The following is a 20,188-nucleotide window of genomic DNA, read 5'->3' as shown; positions in this document are numbered from 1 at the left end:
ACCAAATTTCTCTTTGGCGCCATCAACTATTGCATATTCTGGTGGAGTAAGGCAACAACATCAACATCAACAACCCCAACATCAACATCATCATCATCAACTTGAACAAACTTCTCTGTCATCATCATCACCATCTCTTCACCATATTCATCAAAATCAAACTCAACCAAACGAGTCAGGCTTAGACTCAAATAGGTCGTCATCACACATGTATTCATTATCCTCAGCTCAGCACGATTTTGAATATCCAACTACTTTACCAGGGATCTCGGGCTATTCGAATCGATCTGCAGTCTGTGATGTTGAACCAAGAATGGGAATCGATACACCTTCATCCTTGACTCCTTCATCAAGCACATCATCAATGAGCTATGCTGAACTCAAACCTCGATCTTATTCTTTTTCTCATTCTCAACCCTCAACTAGCATTTTAAACGAAAGCATGGTCCCAACCGTAGTCGAAGATCATCCTTACACCTCAAGACACAATACCTCATCACCTTTTGGTGGTCAACCCTCATTTTCTCCACCTTCATCGTGCCCATCTAACTCATCATTGAACTCAACCACCGATCAACGAGATAGCAGTCGAGATTTGTTTTGTCTAATAAATGGATCAGACTTTTCTTCTTCAAATCGAAAGCGAAATTCAAATCAACATGAAGCCTCTTCAAGAAGAGGTCGATTAACAAAAAAGGAAAAGCTCGACAAAATGATTACTGAAGAGAGACGCTTGGAATCAGAGAATACAATGCTTAAGGAACAATTGAAAGTTATGGAACATCAATTCAAAGTATTGCAAACCAAGATTACAAATATTCTGATTGATGCTGCTAAACGCAAGGGTTGAACAAACAAAGATACAGACTTGGTAACGATCAAAGCTATCAAAAGGGTTGATGAATTAAAAATGAAATTTAAAGTTGGGCTATTACGCAATATAGACCAACACAATACTCTTGACTGATTGATTGTTATATCAAACAACAGCATTGGCAATCATCGATGAAATTTGTGCTGGTGAAGAACGTGTCTTGAAAATTTAAACTTATTGTATCGTTAGTTGGCAATAGTGAATAAGGAATGGTGAACTTTCATTTGTTACTTGGATGAGAAAATATATCATGGAAAAAATTAATTGGCCTAATCGTCCTTTAAATTTCCTAACTTGTTGGAGATCAAATGCTGATCAGGAATCAAATCAGTTTCTAACTTTAACTGATTTAAACTGATCTTAACCAGTAGAGTTCAGACCTACTTAATAAAAGTGACGCAATCTATTGACAAGTTTACATGTTTACCTGTTTACCTGTTGAAGGCTCTTTAATAATTACAGTAGTTTGCTATCAACACAAGGCAAACTTAATTCGATTCGCAATTTTTTGATATTTTATCATTTTTTTCAATCCAATCAACTGGCTATTTATCACTTACATTCACACTTTGTTTTATATGGATTCGAAACGTATGGCGTGACATTACCGTTTTCCTTGGACCCACCAAAACAACTATTTGCTATATTTATTAATTGTACGTTTGGCTTTGTCGATTCAAGGATCGATTTGAATCTGGTTCTACAAGGATAAATAAGCAGTTGATCAATTTTATTGAATTTATCATAACTTTATATTTGAATTTGCAGTTAAACTTTTGTGATATTTCACTCAATTTGTTAAAGATCTCTTTGATGCAATAACTTTGGTACTAAAATTCAACATTAGCAGCTTCAATATTATATCTTATATCATTATACATTTATAATTAGATCACTATAATATGCTTTATTATGTGATCAAATTTAAATTTGTACCCACTTTTTGTACACTTTCTCATAGAGATAATCTGATCGATGTTACGTTTTTTGGCTGATGGCATTGTTGGCACAAAAAAGTGGTTTAATAGCTATTAACTTTCCGTCCTTGATACTTGTTGCTGTGGTTATACACAAAAGGCCGTTATGGTTATATTACCTTTATTATTGTTTCACTTTTTAATGTCGTTATAAATTTCATTGATCACCAACAGCTACTATCATGTTTATGTAGTAGATACAATTTAAATTGTATTGTAACTCAATTTATGAGACTCTAGCGAAAAAACCACCAATTTTTTGAAATAACTTTATTTATTTTAGCTCTGTATGTTCAAAATGTTCACTTGATTAAAATTATTTACACCATTCAAAAAAAATTATTTCTGACTTATTTATATCTTCAATTAAATAAGGTAACTTTTATTACAAGGACAGTCCATTTCTTGATGAAAAATATTTACATTAGCTTCGTACACTTAATATCGAGATTTCAATGACATTTGTTTATAGGAGTGTAAATGAAACGATTAATATTTTAATTGATGATGCAATGAGTATAAAATCGAGTTTTAGTTGATGAAATTTCAAGAAGTCGAAGTGATAGATTATGAAGTTGATTAGTCCTTTTCACTTTGTCCAACTGACTTTTGGGATATCATAATGTTCACTCATATTGTCCAATTTACTATTGAACTCTTCAACCAATCGTCGATGAGATTTTGATGCTTTTTCTAAAATTCTACTCATTTGAAGCTTCTCCTGTTTCTTGAGACACGCCAATTCAGCTTTTGTCAATTGAATATCACCAGTCTCGTAGTCTTCACGATTCTTTAAATCAATCTCTTTAGTTTCAGTTTCATTTTTTACATGTTGATCCAATTTTACATCCACTTTGTTGGCATTTTTAATTTCTTTGCTCTTCTTTTTCTTCTTCTTCATAGGCATACCTTTTAATCTTAAAGGTTCACGATTTACTTCACTTAGATCACTCATATTAAATAATGAATATCACTAAATTTAAATTAATAATAAGGAAATAAAGACAACTAAACAATATCACAAGCTCAATGTAAACATTCAAACAGATGTACCAGAAAATTCTAAATTCTGGTATATTTACTATAGTATTTTAGGTAGATGCTAGATGGCCTTACTGTTCAAAATTTTTAATCTTCATTCATTCGATAACACCGAGCGTTTAAACTTTAACCTTTAGACCAATAGTTGATAAAGCCATACTGTAGGTGTCCACTAGGTAGCAAGGTATGGACGGTGCCTTAAACCTGTCGCGGTTGGCCGGTCCATAGCAAAATGTTAACTTAACCCTGACTACTAAAGTGTTCAAAAGCTTACGATTTTTAGCCTGAAAATTTACCTGAATTTGAATTGATTTTACTTTAATCGTTGAATTAAAATTTTGACTACGACTGTATATGAATGCATTTTACTTGCATCTTTTACATGCTGAATCCAAGCAAACATTTGACATCACTTTAAAAACATAAATAATTCTTTAAATGAATAAAATAAACTAATTTCAAACCATATTCGACAATTTAATTAAAAGAATAATACAAATATCGGTTTCAAGCGAGCACCACTTGTGAACTAAATCATTTGAAATGGAAACATACATGACTTTTGTGAAAGAATCTATGATTCGTTTTTTTATATTTTAATCCTGATTTTGAATTGATATAGTTTCAAGCAGCAGTAGCAATCTTCTGTGTATCATGAATTTTAGTCCCTAAGCTAAGTGCCATTCCTTGAGATTTAGCTCTGACTCGAACAAATCCGGTAACTTTTCCATCAGGTGTAGATTTTTCAATGCTAACATTGACAAGAGCGTCTTCTCCGAAAATTGATTTAGCGTAAAGGTTGGCAGCTAGGAAACTACAGTCTCCTGATAGTGCCTGTTGTGGAGTTAAACATTTCATATTAGTCCATTTGATTAAGCGTCTTAAATATTCTTGAAGATCAGATATTGGTGTATTAACGGTGACACGATTTTCCCATTCAAAGGCTGCCCACATCTTACGGAATTGGTGATCATCACAACTAGCAGGCACGATGTAATCCATAATATCTATGTGAATATCGTTTAATACAACAATGTTACGATCTGAGGTAGACCCACTGACATCATAAACTGAAAATGAAATGAAAAATTGTTTAATTAAAGATTTTAGTTGGGATATAATTAAAAATATATTTAAAAGATTATTTTGCTTACCTATGTTACCAAAGATAATACCATTTTCAGTTGAAGTAACTTTAACTGTTGCTTTTATATTAGCAAAATCGTGAGGTGCTAAAACAACTGGTTGAGGTCTTTCAACAAGCTTTAAATCGCCCAAAGTCGATAATTCGAGGGTACAGTTTTGTAAAACATCACTTGTCTGATTAACGATCAAAACATCAAGACAGATATCATATTGATTTACGTTAACGTAACATTCAGCATATACTGGATCGGAGAAGCCAGTTAACTGGGTAACTTTGGAAAGCTTGGAAGCTGAAAGAAGGTTTGCGATGCTAGTCGTTTTTCCATGTGTTATTGATGTCGCTGTGGCACCAACATTACCACTTAAAGCTTGAGACAATGAGAGCTCAAATTGATTTTCAAACATTTCCTGGTTCTTGCCCAACAGTTGGGAGAAATTGAGATGGTCATCGACTTCAACGAATTTATTTTCTCTCTTCTTGTCCTTTACATCTTCTTCAATACATGGATTAGCATGTAACATCAGATTGAGACATTCCCTCATTTCGTTAATGAATAAACGTTTCATGATACTTGTAACATTTTCAGATTGTCCTTCTGAACACATTTGCGATAAGACGACGAGACAAAGAGCTATTCGATCGAAATCATCCTCGCTTATTGATCTTTCTGTTTTATCTGTACTAGGAAGCAAACCTGATGTACGAGCCTTTCCAAGGTGAAGGATAGAAGTAAGAATCAGCATACATTCAGCTATAAATGAATTCACTTTTCTTAAGGAATCAGAATCTGGATGAGACATTTTAGCTGCCTTGAACTTAAAAGCCAGTTTAACAAGAGCATTAGCCAAAGCTGAAGCTACGAAGAAGTCGCCATTTAAAAAGTATTCGCGAAGAGGTGGTAGCTTTTTGCCATCCGTTCGAGATGAAACACTCAAAGCTGATTGAGTAGCATAAGATCCATCAGCAGTAACTAATTTTGTAGGCCCTCCGGTATCATTACTGTTGACGTTTTCACCACCAGTTTCATTGGTTTCGATTTGGGCTAATTCACTTTCAACAATGGGTATTTCTCCCAAACTGTTTCGAATAGTTGTCATTGCTTCTTGAATTAATTCTGGTTCAGTTTCCTCACAATATTCACCTAATAGCCAAATCAATGGTCGATGGACTTGGCAATTTTTAACTGATCCAAAAACTTCTAAAACTTTGGTAACCAAAAGAGTTTTGTGCTGAGGATTTTTAAATATGTAATCCCGAGCAAAGTTAAAAACTAATGTTGCTGTTGGTTGATCATCACTGGAAAGAAATTCGAACAGTGTTGTAATAAGTTGGTCCGAGATGAGAACATCAGGATATTTTAGACAAATTTTATGTAAAGTTGACACTAAGGATTGGCGATAGTTACTGGTATCTTCATTATTATTTATTGATTCATTCTGTGTTTTCTGTAGCTCTTTCCTCAACAAGTGAACCATCTAAAAAGAACAAAAAATTGTAAAAAAATTATTAAATTGAATATTTTTTAAATTAATCTTTAAACCTACCTCTTCAGCATTACGAGAAGATATGAGATCAAGTGCTAAGGCCAGAATTTTCTGCTTGACTTCTAAATCAGAGGCAGAACTCAGAATTCTTATTATATCCATGAGAACATCTTGCAGAACCTTTTCAGCTCCAGAAGTGGAGTCTTTTAAACCAATCAATCGGTCAAGAACGATAAGCTTTACATTATTATCACTTTCCTTGCAACACAAGTCAATGAAACAGTTGGCAGCAGCTCGGAGGGCAGTAGGAGCTTGTGATAAGGTTATCAAAGTTGCTGCGGCTTCATACCTAACTGAAGGTGAGGTGGATGTGTTCAATAGATTATAAATTGCTCGAATGAATCTTGATCGTTCGTTGGGATTTGCAATGCAAACTTTGTAGATTAATTCTACAATGACCAATTGGAGAGTATCACCAAAACTAGTGATCTGATCTAGACATGAATTTAAATATTCAAGAGCTTTACTTTGATCCAAATGGATTAACATTAGAAAAGCATTGCGTTTACAGCTAGCATCGGTTTCTCGTGAAATAAATTCGAGAATTAATTCTGGGGCATCAGGTATCAATTGCTCAAAGTTGATATAGATTTTGAAAATAGCCAAAACAGCATTTCGGCGAACATATGAATGTCGGTGTTCCAGACAGGTTCTTATTGATGTCATTAATGGTTCAATCAACTCAGGTTCTTTAAGCTTACATAAAAATCTTAAAGTCGATCCTCGTAAAAATTCATTAGGATGCTGTAAATCTTTACGATATGCATCACAAACTAAAATCATCTCGTGCAGCAATTTACCATCTGTTCCACGTTTAGGTACAATTTCCCAGAATATGAGGAGAAGTTTCTTTATCTCATGATCCTGTGAAGGTAAAACATATCGAATGATGGTCATCAACATGCGAGGAGAAAACTTCTCTCCACTCAAAATCAAGTGAATTAACTTCTTCAGGGCATCTACTTTTTCTTTGACGTCTCCTTTCTCTGTTTAAATGGAAAAGAAAAATACAGAAAAAAATGTGTGAGATAGTGAATATGAATAAGATGTTTGAGCAAATAAACATAAGAAGCTGAAGAAATACAGAATGTTTAAAAGGTACAATATATTCAAGAATTTGATATTAAGACTACTTACCAAGAGCATTTCTTAAATTCTGTTCATTAACAGTTTCACTATCAATGGGTGCATTAATAATGGTGTAGCAAATAGAATCTGCTTGAGTAGTTGTCATGCTGGTAACTTATTTAAAAACAAATCCAGACCACAACCAAAATAGCTAGTCAATTGACCCCAAAGAAGGATGAAAGATTATCCGATTAAACAAAACAAAAAACTAAAATAATCAATATAACAATTATTAAATAAGTGTGAAAAGCAAATTGTAATTGCCAACGGGTCACTAGAATTTCCTACAATCCATTGGTTGGATTGAAACCGGATTCAAGATGATCCAAATAAACATTTACGCGCAAAATTCAAAAACATAACTATTGCTGTGAAAAGATGAACTCAAATTTGAGCGATAATTTAATTTATTGATAACTTTTTTATAATTTTAACCAATTATCAGAGCCTAATAGTATTTTTCTATTAAAAATAATCCATTAAATAAAATTTACAAAGTTCCATGTGCAATTTCGAATAGAAGATCAATCAAATTAAATTAAAATCGGAGTCATACATGATGTAAGTTAGAATTTTTATTGAGTGAAAGATTTTCAATTATTGTTAAGAAATTCAACTACCCAACTTTGATCCAACTGAATTGATACAAAATAAGGACACAAATTAACATGTTCACTTTAAAATTAGCAATTTCAAGCGATCAGAACGCTTTTATTCGAAAGATATTTACATTTGAATTGATTTCATATGAACAAGGTACATGGATTAAGGATAAGAGAATTGGTAGATTATGAAGTTGATTGTTCCTTTTCACTTTGTCCAACTGACTTTTGGGATATCATAATGTTCACTCATATTGTCCAATTTACTGTTGAACTCTTCAACCAATCGTCGATGAGATTTTGATGCTTTTTCTAAAATTCTACTCATTTGTAGCTTCTCCTGTTTCTTGAGACACGCCAATTCAGCTTTTGTCAATTGAATATCACCAGTCTCGTAGTCTTCACGATTCTTTAAATCAATCTCTTTAGTTTCAGTTTCATTTTTTACATGTTGTTCCAATTTTACATCCACTTTGTTGGCATTTTTAATTTCTTTGCTCTTCTTTTTCTTCTTCTTCATAGGTATACCTTTTAATCTTAAAGGTTCACGATTTACTTCACTTAGATCACTCATATTAAATAATGAATATCACTAAATTTAAATTAATAAAAACTAAATTAATTTTATAAAGCCCAGGTAAACAGAGAAAAATGTAAACAATAATTAAAAAACAGATGCACAAGAAAATTCTGGTATTAAATGAAGTAGTAGCTCAAATAAATGTTAGATGGCTCTGCTATTAACGCTTTTATTATTGTAATTTTAATTTCTCAAATCAGTTGATTAGGTTAACTGTTCTAGTCTCTTTTTAATTTCTGAGTGCTCAATTATCAGGAAATTAGATTTCAAGATTATCCAAATGGCTGAAGCTAAACTTGCAATGATCGAGGACCGAATCCAGATATTCAAACTTTTGCTTAAAGCAATCCAAGAATCTCAAGCTGACTTGGACGAGATTGATTCATTAGTAAATAAAATGCAAAATTCAACAATTGGTATTTTTGATACTGTGGATATCAATCAAGAAATAGGTAAATATATTTACAAATTATCATTTCATTCTGTTTTCACATGATCTACTTATGGAGAAATAATTGATTTTAATTGTAATGATACAGCTAATTCAGATGCGACAAAATTTGATTTGAGATCAGCCAATAAAAATATCGAGATAGCAGAACCAGATTTTTTCAAAATACCGCAAAAGATTCGAGACGAGACTTTGAAAAAAGTTGTAAGTAAAGGGCAAAAAGATTCATGTTCAGGTACGTTCCATTATTCTTATGGTTATATCATTAGCAATTTGATTGCCGTTTTAATCAAAAGTAGCATTAATAGAGACAACTCTTGAAAACCAAGAAACACCAATGAACGAATGGCAAAGGTTGAAAATTGAACCACATGAGACAACTGAACGTGGTAACTCAATGGATAGATTGAATGGCTCTATCTCTCATGATAGCAGTAGTGATTCTGATTATTCTCTTGATAATATATCAGGTAAGTTATGAAACAACATCGATTCGAGCTGAAATAATTAAGCGTATCTTTTCCGTAGCTGATTTATTAAATCATAATTCGGATAAGCAGCTATCATATTCAAGAAACAACTCAGATTTATTTGATATCTCATCCAACGCTGGCTTGAAGCGCCCAATCAAATCACCGAAATGTTCAGTATTTTCATGTGAGTAGATACAATAGCAATCCGTTGACTGGGAGCAAAGAAAAGCATTTCATTGTTTATCTGTTGTATTACAGTACCTAAAACTTTATTGGCAGCCAAAAGGAGAAAACAGGAATTAAGGTGGAAATTGACCGAAATTTCTCAAGCATCACCTAAAGATAATGAAGTGTTAACTTCAGAATTATCTAAAAAGAAACAGCGAACAAACAATATTCCCAAACTTAAATCTGTAGGTACTTTAGAAGCAAAGCCTTATACAATTGAAACAAGGTAATCAAAATTCCCATAGCATCACAATTTATCAATAACACTGTAATTTTTCACCTTCTCTATCCTTTCCAATAGATCCTTCAACAACGATCCACTTACAATGAAGGTTATCTGTAAAGCGAGAAACAAAAAAGCCGAAACCAAAGTCTTTTACCTAAAAATGTCTAAAAACGATACATTTGTGGATCCAGAAAATATTCACATGCAGTTGAAAAGCTGTATGCGAAGGTTTGGTAATGATTCAAAGTCAAGCTTCGTAAAATGTCATTGTAACATTTGCCTGTCAGGAAAACCTGTTATCGGTCGCAGTCATAATCTGCTAAGCCATTTGTATCGGACTGAAAATATTTTACTTCACTGTTGTTATTGTGATAAAAGCACACAAGACATGAAACGAATGAGGAAACATATTCAAAAGTATCACTGGATTGCAGGGGAAATTTTACAAGAAACTCATGTAGAAGATGAAGAATAAGAAATGAGAATCACTACAATTAGGATCATATTGGCCATCAAAAGCAAATGCCTATCAAATGAATTGGTATTCATCAGCTGATTAAAAAGTACACAAGTCATTCAATATCTTGAATTTTGCTAGCATTTCATTTCATGTACAGTGTCATCAATCTTGGTTCAATTATCATTGTCATTGTAACATTAACCCTATCACAGTAATCAAGTGCATTTATGTGCTTATATCATTTTACAGAAAAAGAAACTGACAAAGTGTGAGTTGAAATAAACAATCAGCTGCCAAATATCTAAACACACTTCTTGTATATCAGAACTGACAATGGTGCCAATTTTAAATCAATACGATGAAAATGGTGTCAACTATGGGATTGGGTTAACCACAGCACTTGTAATACATAATCTGATCTTCAATCGCTTTTCAACATGATACTCATCAGTTTATTATAATCAGACTTCCGATCTATGTGAGTCGGTTTTAGTAACCGGTAAATGGAGAGCATCACATTTTGGAGTAAAAATTCACTAAATATAATCATTAAATTCAACAACTTTCAAAGGTTATTTCAGTGATTATTAGATCATCAATCATGTCAATATCTGAAAATGTTTCAAAATAAATGTACACCTATTGCACCAGAAAAATTAGACTCAATCATTGGTAGGAACTCAAGCCCTTGATTAGCCCTTACCATCTGATTTGACTAGACTCTTGTTGTTAACGATTTACTTTGATATGACCACCCTTGTTATATCCACAAATTGTACAGTTAACTAAATTACACTGGAGAAAATTTAAACCAGGAAAATGAACACAGAAATGATTAACTGATTGAACTGATTACACAGAGGTACTTGATGAAGGTAAAGCAAGAAAAATGAACCTTTTTGTTACCAGATGATTCTGTGGTAATAAAACAATTGATAGACTATCAGAATCATTGATAGGATAATGATATGTAAAGGGAAAATAATTGAAGTAGAAAATATTAATAACAATCAAATAACAATCAAATAAAATGATTAACATGAGAATAAGAAAAGGCAATGTTGAAGCAGTTTCAGTTATACACAACAAACTGATGACTGTGGTTTGATTTGGCAGAAACAAGTTTGCAGCTACATTTTTAACGGACAAACTCAACAGAGTCAAGTTTACTTTCAACTGGATAGCAAACATGATCACATCATGAAATGAATCATGTTAAGCCATCAATACATTTTGAATTACCTACCAAGTTAACAATGTTTTTAAATTGTAATAAAATGTCAAAATCAAACAAGTAAGGATTCGACAATTTGATTACTTAACCAAACCTTGAGAACGCCTTTCTGTTCTCTTCAATTCTTGCTTTACTTTGCTCATTGTGTTTATGTTTCTTCTTTGTTTCGCTTTTTCATTTTCGTGTTTAATTTTTTTGAAGTGTAAGCATCAATCTTGATTTTTTTTCAAATAATTTCATTATTGTTGTTAAATCATCAACAACTCTTTTAACAGTGAGTGAATAGTTACCCAAATAATAAAACAACTGACTGGAAATTGAGTATAAACCATCAAAAAGAGCCTCTCATCATTACTCTGTTACATCTCTTTATATTTGTGACTTCAGTCAACCGCACAATGTGCTCATATCGATAGATGTAATCGTATCTTAACAATTTTTACTGCCGATCAAATCAACTTTCATTCTCATTGACAATCAATTTCAAATTGTGAGTCTCAGTGTGAAAACCAGTTCAATAATTTAACTGTTACAGTGAACTATAATCCCAAACATGGATCAAATCAATTGGATTGCCTGGAGATTAGTCTCTTTTTTGGTTCACCTAATGGCTACCTTAGTCTATTTTTATGGATTGGTTTTGTCTGAAATTACATTTCCAGATAGAGTAAAGGACTCGGAAGAACCAGCCTGGGCTGGAGATTGGAAATTTCTAACCCGTTGGAATTTTGTAAGTAATCTTAATTACAGTTAATCCAAATTATGATAATTAGCTTTGGTTACAGTTTGGTTAAATTGTCTGTTTCCAATGAGTTAACAAGAGGTTGATCAAATGTACAGATAAATCATTGGAAAGCAAGGAATTTATCTCATTTCCTCAAAAATGATTTGATTCAACTTTTTTCATCTGTAGTGAAACAAAACACCAACTCTTTTATTAGCTTTACCTTTATAGCCAAGGTTTCACTCTTACCATGTTTTAGTTGGTGATAATCTTGAACCGAATAGTTCAATTTTCGGCCTTTCATGAAAACTTACGGAAATGAACCTTTGAATGAGTAAAAGTGAAACTTGCAATTGTTCAACCCATTAGCATTTTTAATGAAAAATTTACTTCGGTCAAAGATTCAGGTCATCATTATTAAACTCTTGTTTCACTGTTGACCTCTCAACCAAGTCAACATCTTCAATCTTCAATAGTTATATACCTTAATCATTTTTGTTATTTACTCTACATTTAAGTTTAATCGTTTATTTGATAGTGTTGTCCAACATTTGTTTGTCAAATCAATCAACGGTCAACACTGTATTGTTAATTTTGATGTACTCAGGTAACTCCGGGTATTAAAGTTGAATAATTTTATAGCAGGCAAATTGTTTCTTTACAAGCTTCAATTTTTAATCTTTAATGTAAATGATTGTAGTTAACAAGAGAACGGCGATTTTTTCAGTCTTTTTTATATTGATTTATTGACATGAAAGGTTATGGCTTTTTTGTATGCAACCTGAAAGATTAAAAGTTGAATTAATCTACACTTTTCATGTCCAAACCAGTTGCTTGAATTATCTTAACTCAGATTTATCAATTCAAATGTACATTGACATTGAATTGGAATGAACCATTTTTCATGATCTAATACCAGAAGCTATTGAACCAGCCATTCATTGTTTAACAATTCTTATTACTTAAATAACAAGTGTTGAAGTCACAATTATAAATAGACTAACGATCTTTGAAAGCATTTCATTTCTAACATTGGTTTAACCGATTATTCATTTGTCAAGATAAATCTTGATTCCAATTGGTTAAAGGTTAATGGTGAGACCAGAACCGACTAAAGATGATGACAAAAGGTTCATTATAACAATAGGATGATAAGGCCTTATGGTAACCGTTGGTTTTAACTGATCATCAGACGATCAGTAATATTGATAAGCCTTAAAACCTTATCAGCGATTTTTGGGTTACTTTGGTTTATTATAGCTTTAACCCAATGCAACTCTAAAATTGTTTTTAATGTTTTAATAGGAAAAGTTAATGTTAAGTGATGAAGCTTGATTGATTTAAATTGCTGGTAACAATTGGACAGCAACTGAAATATTACAAACTGTTAGCCTATTAATGATATTTTATTATTCAATTTTCAAGGTAATGAACAACTGGTATTATCATCATTATTGCCCATCATTTAATTTTCAATTATCTTCCTATGTTTGCTCATCATGAAAGTAAAAAGCTGAGTCTGCAGATGAAACAAAGTGTAAAACCCAATGAGTTTCATCCTTTTCTCTGGTTAACTAACTATTGTTGAATCATTTAGCAATCTACTGACTTGATTATTTTAATCAAAATGATGCTTTTCAATATTAGCAAACCGAGTTACGAGTTTTCCGTTCAATTGTTCAATTGCTTTGTAGGTTAGAGTCACGTTCATTGGCTGTGAATGCCAACAAAAAGATACTTCAAATGTAATCAAGTTAATTCAACTGCAACTATTTTTACTGGACAAACGCAACCGACTGATTTACCAAAATAAAGCCAAATTGTCTATCAGCCAACAATTGGCCATAATTGAGCCCATTTTTTGGGTTTCAATGTGGACAAATGTAACCCAAAATAGAGGTGGAAACATCCGTAAATGATAAGCAAAATGTAAAGATGAAAAGAAATGCTGAAAGGTTACTTTTTTGTTGATTACAATTTGAATCAAGGTTTGTTACATTTCGAGAGTTGATTTACCGGTTAATAGTTGAATATATTGGCTTTGATTATCACTGAATAGACTCAAATTACATCATAGGTAAAAGGTTATCAACTTTTCAACGGCAAAATCCAACCATAAAATAATAATCAACCATTTTCTAGTTTCTTACATTTTTAATGCATACATAATGATATTTTATATCAATAAATTGAACCTTTTGCTTGTTTCCACTTTCATTTGACTGATTTAATTGTTGTTTATGCCTGGAAAGGATAATTAGTTTACTTAATAAATGAATCATTAGTTTGTTGATTATTTTTACTCAAACCTGATTATTTGCAAATAATATTTGATCGCTTCTAATTCAGTCCTTTTTGTTCATTTCAAAGTGTGTTTCCATTGAACAAATTAACCTTTGACTTTGATAACAGCTGAGTTAAGTGTTTTAATAACCAGACATCAATTGATGATAATGATGATTTAACAAAACATAACGATTATGAATATAATTTTGATGTTATTATTGAAAAGCAGCAGCAGTGTTTGCTTTAATGGTATGATAAGTGTTAAATCAAATTAAAGAAGAAGGGTTAAACAACAATTAGTAGCTTGTTATATTTATTATTAAAACAGCTAAAAATTAACCTCATTAATGAGTGTTGATAAATCACTTGTAATTCAATTGAACCCATATTTAGCCAAATGTGAACAAATTTCAAGATGTTTTCATGAAAACCATTAACTTGTATCAATTATTGAACATTGATTGACATGAAAAGATACATTGAAATGACAATTAACCAACAAAACCAGAGATTCAATAAGAGCAATCAACTCAAATTAAATCGCTAAATTGATAACAATTGAGTTATTGTGATTTTGGGGAGTTTTAAAGTCCATCAAATTGACTTTAATTAAGTTGTTGAGACTTCTTTCAAACATTGAAAAGCTGTTAAATGAACCCAAATTGTTAACCAATTGAGTTATGATGAGCTTGCCAGATAATCTTGATCAGGATTAATTTCAGCAGATTATTGAAATATGATATCATTTGATTGTAATGCCATTTAGATTTCTAATTGTTGATTAATTGCTGGTTCCTCTTTAGCCATTTGTTTCTCTTTGTGATTGTTGATATTGAAAGCAACCTTCTTACTTGATTAACCCGTCAAGTTAATCTGGTTCAACAGGATTGCATGGAATCAGTTTATTGATTAAGTTTATTAAAAATTAAACTTATTTAATCAAAGCAATGCGTAATTTTAAACTCCATTTTTGACCTCGTAAGTTTGTCCTCAAAATGAAATCAAATTTAAACCATTAATTAGCCCATCATTGAGCAAATTTGAAACCACAATTCAAATTTTCATTTCAAATCCCATTGGCAAAAAACATGCAAAAGGCAACATTTAAAAGATGATTACATTTAATCGTTTTAAACAATTCAATTTTACCTTTCAATCAAACATTAATTGTAAATCCAATTTGTACTTATAAACGTGATTCCACCTCAAATTAATCAATAATCAAGCGGATAAACACACCTTTTAATCAAATTGTAATCAACTCAAGTTGTAATTCAATCTGTAACACAACAATCATGTTCAATGATAACACAATTTCATCTTGAGATCAACTTTTCATCTCTATCATTATAATTGAGTGTTGGTTAGAGTTTGATTATAATTATTAGCATTATCAAAAATTAAATATAATTTGATTCGCATTCACCTAGTTTCTTGCTTCAATCAATCTTTTTATTCACAATAAAATAATTTGTTTAATCAATGATCATTGATCGATATATTGAGGCATATTGATCTCGTACTTGATTAGCTCAAGCCTTCATGAATTTCCTGGGAAGTGATTAACATTAAAATTTTTGATTTGACAAAATACTTGAATAACTAGTGATGCTATAAATTGTAAATTAAAAGTCCAGCTTATTATTAACTTGTCAACAGCTATAATTAACTCGTCTGAATTGTGACTTACAATTATTTCTTCCTATTATTAACTATTGATGAAAGTATCACATTACTTTTAACCTGATTGGGTTTACGACAATTTCAATCAACTATGATAAACTGTTATTAATGGAAAGTGATTGAGACTGATTATTAATTATGCTTATTATCATTTCAATTCACAATGAGCTTATTGATTTGCCGATTTCACTAAACATTTTTTCTTGCTTTTCTTTCACCAGATGATTCAATTGGTTGTGTTTACAACACTTCTTGGTCTTGATTTGGCTATTGTTGGCAAATACATTTTCAGCCGTCGATCTGATTGTTTGGACCTATCAGGTCACTCAGAGGGTAAACAGTCATCGATAATCAGACGGTTGTCGATAATCGTTGATCATGTAATTTACTCACTGGCTTTTCCATTAGGAGTTGTAAGTAGTGTAACTCAAAATCTACCCAAAAATTCATCTTGTCTCGCCAAAATCTCAGTCAATTTGAACACATGAAACACAGACAATTTAAGGTAATAAAATTTGACGACAGTATTTATCAAGAGTAATTAAAAGACAATATTGCGATCAGAATGAGTGCAAATATCATAATGAGAAATCATTTTTAGGTTGCATCTTGTTGAGTTTAATTTTGAGCCTTATCCAACAAACGATGATATCTGAATGGTTAATCTTGGAATGATAATTTCATTTCTAACATTAACAGTATTTGATGATGACAGTTTAAATGAGACTGAAATGAACAGATGAAGATTTTGATGAAGATATTTGGGTAATTAAATTGTGTCACTCAATGATCTAATAATGAATTTGCTCTTCTTTTGTCTTGCAGTTTGTTACCATAACCTTTTGGGTTCTAGCTGCAATGGGACCAGGAACAGTTACCAGTAGACCAACTAAATACATTTTGCTCAATCATATTGTGGTAAGTTTTAGGAATAAACAACATCATAAGCAAAAATCTCAATTCAATATCATGCATATATTGTAAAATAATATTCAATATTATCGACGAGCATTTGCCATTTAAATATTTCCAAAATATCGATGGTACTTTTGGATAGATATTTTTGAATATCGTGCATCACTAGTGTGTTTTTGCTGTCAACATAAATTAACCTTTAATTACCCTGTTGTTGTATTATTGTTCAATGTTCACATTGAACCATCAAACAACATAATCAGCTTACCAAGCAACCTTGGCTAGTTTACAAATCCTCCAGTCGATAAAACATTACCCTGATTATTTAGTCAAATTGTATTATTATGAATTAATCGTTAATTTTTCCTCTTCTTAATTCACAGCACACACTGGTTGGTCCAACGATTATCCTGGAATTGCTGATTACAAGCCATAAAAGACCCAAGCATTTGGTTAAATCAATGTTTATTTTAGTCGCCTTCATAATTTGTTTTATAACTTGGCTATTTTTTGTACATTTTTACATTGATTTCTGGCTTTACCCGATTTTGGGTAAACTTGGTACCGTTGGAAGGATATTTTTCATCTTTGGCTGTATATTGATGCTTCTCATATTTTATTGGATCGGTATTGCAATTAATAAATTAATCTGGACTGAAGAGAGAGACTTCGCATTCAGAAATCAACCCAAGCCATTGCATCAACTGGACACAACCATAATGACTGGAGTATCTCAAAATTACAACCCTGAATGAACCAAATAACCAAATTGATGCAAAGACTGACAAAGAACTTGTCAAAAGCATTCAAAAAAGCCACAGATCACCAAAAAACTTGCTAAAATTGTACAAAATTAATCAAATGTTAACCTTAATATGTAAAACCTTTAAATCAAAGGTTAATTGTTGACTGTGACCATAGCATTCATTTTGTAAATCAATTTTTAAAACTTTGTTTGCTTGACTTGATACACTTTTAATGATGCTCTGTTGTAGTGAAATTGGTTTGCAAAATTTGCTGGCATATCGATGCAAATCACAATCAGTTCAATATAAGCATAAATCTGTCAATATCATGTATCAAAACTACTTATACTGTTTAACCTCTTGTTAATTACAATCTAACAAATTATCCTCTTTGTTATTATTTATTAAACTGAAAAACTTATCTCTAAAAAACACGAATTCAATTATTTAATAAATCGGAAGAAAACTTGAAATTCTGACAAAGTATTGATAATATTTCCTCTAGCCGCTCGAGTGTTTGAAAAATCAACGCTATAAATCGGTTGTTACTAAAAAGACACAAATAACACTCTTTTGAAGCTCAACCAGAAAATGTATTTATTTCGAGACATAGAACTTTTCCTTTTCTGTAAAACAGATTAGTTGGATTGTCAATGAAACCTGTCGCTTTCTAGGACCGGAAGAGTTAGCGAGCTAAAACTTATTATTGTTAGCTATAAATTGTTGGTTTATACTATGGATTAATTACTTTTAACAATTTAATAACATTTCTCTTGATTTTTACCATTTACCTAAAAACTTTGAGCTTCGATATTGCGAGAATGGCATTACCTACAGTCACCATCTTCAGGTAATGTGGTAATAAATAGAAATAAATTTCTTGCTATTCTGGTGGTTATTGGAACTGAATCAATAGAGAAACCTTTAACCGATAAATCAAGGATACATTAGAGTTGCTTTACGCTTCTTAATTAACTAATGTAACCTTATAATTAGCTGATAATGTCTATTATTAGTTTCTGGATGCTAAATATGGTGTAGCGATTGTTGTTATTGTGTAAAGAGTAGATGTTGAAGGCAAATTGAAATAACATCTCGAAGAGATCAAATATGTTTTAGACTAACTTTGGAGAAAAGTCAGAGAAGTCGATCTTTCGATTTTTTCTCATTGACGTATTGTTTTTGGAAGACGTTTTAGTTCTTGAAATGGATTAGAGACATTCAAGCATTCATTTAGTCAGAGCACTAAACAATTTGCAAGTTTAGAGATGTTTAATTATGAATAAAGTTTCGAATGGAAATTTGAAAAGGCTCTTCATTCATTTTATTCAACAGTTAGGTCAACGGTGAATATTTCAACTCAATTCGCTATAAGTCAATTAGCTACATGTAGCTTTGAATATTGAGAGCCTTTCAAGTCAAGCTGATGGTCAAATTATTAGGTCCAGCCAAGGTAGCCTCATCATGCATTTGCTCTGGCCAATTACTTTAGTTATTCGAGTAATGTGCAATGTAAAAAGTATTGCTAAAGACTCGAGAATGGACCTACAGTCATCATTCTTTCACCAATTCCCTTGTTCAAATTAAGTTTTATAATTTATCATTAGCACATTTGGATATGATGTTTGGGCTGTAAATGTGCGAAGCAACAACCTTTCTAACAAAACAAACTCATCTCAACCCATTTCTTGGTAAATAAACCATTTTTCTGATTGAAGTTGCAAAGAATGCTGCAAAAGGCTCGAACAGTTCAGTAAAGAGTTGAGACTTGGTCGGTTTGTAGGGACATAGAAACTAAACCCATTAGTACTATTAAATAATTTGACAGATGGACAGTTTTTGAGATAATCGAGGCCAAAATTGAAACTTTGATCGCCTTTTCTTCAGCTATGGAAGCAGTTTTTTTCATGCAACTCACACTAAAGATGTAACTTTTGATGGGCAATCAGAAAATGGTCTTATATTGAGATATAAGTTTTTAAATTTTCAAATAAATGTTAAAAACAAATCAAGTTCGATTTTTAGTTAAACCTGTCGCATTTTGTGATCGTAATATTTAGAGACCTAAAACTTATGAATCGTTTATAAATTGTTATTACACATCTTGAGTTCATTGCTTTTTTCAATTCAACCAACAGTTCTCTTGATTTTGGCCTTTAGTCTAGAAACTTTGGACCTCAATATCCCGAGAATGACCTCATCTACGATCATCATTCTTTCTCGGAACATTAGATGTCATTATGGGCTATAACAATATTTAACTAAATACCGAATTAAATCTAATCTAATTCATTTAATAAGGAATATTCTTCTGACGCCTAAAATTTGTGTTTGGTAACCAAGCAACTATGTAAACTAAATCTAAAATCTGACAACGCAATTAATAAAATGCTATAACTTTTTTCGTAGAATCTGGAATGGTTTAAAATTTACATTTTATTGTAACCTATTCGAATGTCTTGTAATCAGCTGAAGAATGTTGATCGTAGATGATGTCATTCTCGAAATATTGAGGTCCAAAGTTTTTAGACTAAAGGCCAAAATCAAGAGAACCATTCGTTGAATTGAAAAAAGCAATGAACTCAAGATGTGTTATAACAATTTATCAACAAATCATAAGTTTTAGTTCTCTAAATATTAAGGTCACAAAATGCGACAAGTTTAACTAAGAATCGAACTTGATCTGTTTTAAACATTTATTTGAAAATTTAAAAACTTATTTCTCAAAATAAGACCATTTTCTGATTGCCCATCCAAATTTACATCTTAGAAATGAGTTTCATGAAAAAATATGATTCCATAGCTAAAGAAAAGGCGATAGAAGCTTCAAATTTGACCTCAATTTCCTAGAAAACTATCCATCGGTCAG

The 20,188-nt window shown here is 31.6% G+C and overlaps 4 protein-coding genes and 1 pseudogene across 6 annotated transcripts; 2 read left to right on the top strand and 3 right to left on the bottom strand.

Moving 5' to 3' along the window:
- Positions 1 to 2,440: 2,440 nt before the first annotated feature.
- Positions 2,441 to 2,806, bottom strand: LOC107371086 (protein FAM32A-like pseudogene; annotated as a pseudogene).
- A 542-nt stretch (positions 2,807 to 3,348) lies between these two features.
- Positions 3,349 to 6,988, bottom strand: betaCOP (coatomer subunit beta). Its single transcript, XM_015939050.3, has 4 exons — positions 6,721 to 6,988; positions 5,584 to 6,569; positions 4,047 to 5,514; positions 3,349 to 3,962 (listed from the first exon to the last, which is right to left on the bottom strand). The coding sequence occupies exons 1-4, from the start codon at positions 6,815 to 6,817 to the stop codon at positions 3,517 to 3,519; spliced, it is 2,997 nt and encodes a 998-aa protein (XP_015794536.1). The 5' UTR covers positions 6,818 to 6,988; the 3' UTR covers positions 3,349 to 3,516.
- Positions 6,989 to 7,264: 276 nt separating this feature from the next.
- On the bottom strand, positions 7,265 to 8,022 carry LOC107371087 (protein FAM32A-like). The gene has a single exon (XM_015939055.3). The coding sequence runs from the start codon at positions 7,885 to 7,887 to the stop codon at positions 7,522 to 7,524; it is 366 nt and encodes a 121-aa protein (XP_015794541.2). The 5' UTR covers positions 7,888 to 8,022; the 3' UTR covers positions 7,265 to 7,521.
- A 79-nt stretch (positions 8,023 to 8,101) lies between these two features.
- LOC107371083 (uncharacterized) lies at positions 8,102 to 10,285 on the top strand. 3 transcript variants are annotated; one of them, XM_015939052.3, is made up of 6 exons: positions 8,102 to 8,345; positions 8,433 to 8,579; positions 8,653 to 8,814; positions 8,873 to 9,001; positions 9,076 to 9,271; positions 9,347 to 10,285. In XM_015939052.3, exons 1-6 carry the CDS (start codon positions 8,174 to 8,176, stop codon positions 9,744 to 9,746), a joined length of 1,206 nt encoding a protein of 401 aa, XP_015794538.2. In that variant the 5' UTR covers positions 8,102 to 8,173; the 3' UTR covers positions 9,747 to 10,285. The 3 variants fall into 3 exon arrangements, with proteins under 3 accessions (XP_015794538.2, XP_025018463.2, XP_015794537.2); XM_025162695.2 differs by having other exon boundaries at positions 8,644 to 8,814; XM_015939051.3 differs by having other exon boundaries at positions 8,641 to 8,814.
- Positions 10,286 to 10,814: 529 nt separating this feature from the next.
- On the top strand, positions 10,815 to 17,792 carry LOC107371084 (androgen-induced gene 1 protein). The gene is made up of 4 exons (XM_015939053.3): positions 10,815 to 11,695; positions 15,880 to 16,071; positions 16,484 to 16,576; positions 16,957 to 17,792. Exons 1-4 carry the CDS (start codon positions 11,519 to 11,521, stop codon positions 17,326 to 17,328), a joined length of 834 nt encoding a protein of 277 aa, XP_015794539.1. The 5' UTR covers positions 10,815 to 11,518; the 3' UTR covers positions 17,329 to 17,792.
- Positions 17,793 to 20,188: the final 2,396 nt, after the last annotated feature.

Source organism: Tetranychus urticae, chromosome 2 (assembly GCF_039701765.1).
Source record: "Tetranychus urticae isolate SD_2017Ah chromosome 2, NJAU_TeUrti_SD_1.0, whole genome shotgun sequence".
NCBI classification, from domain to species: Eukaryota; Metazoa; Arthropoda; class Arachnida; order Trombidiformes; family Tetranychidae; genus Tetranychus; species Tetranychus urticae.
Note: the sequence above shows the minus strand (reverse complement) of the source record. Positions and strands in the feature narration are given on the sequence as shown.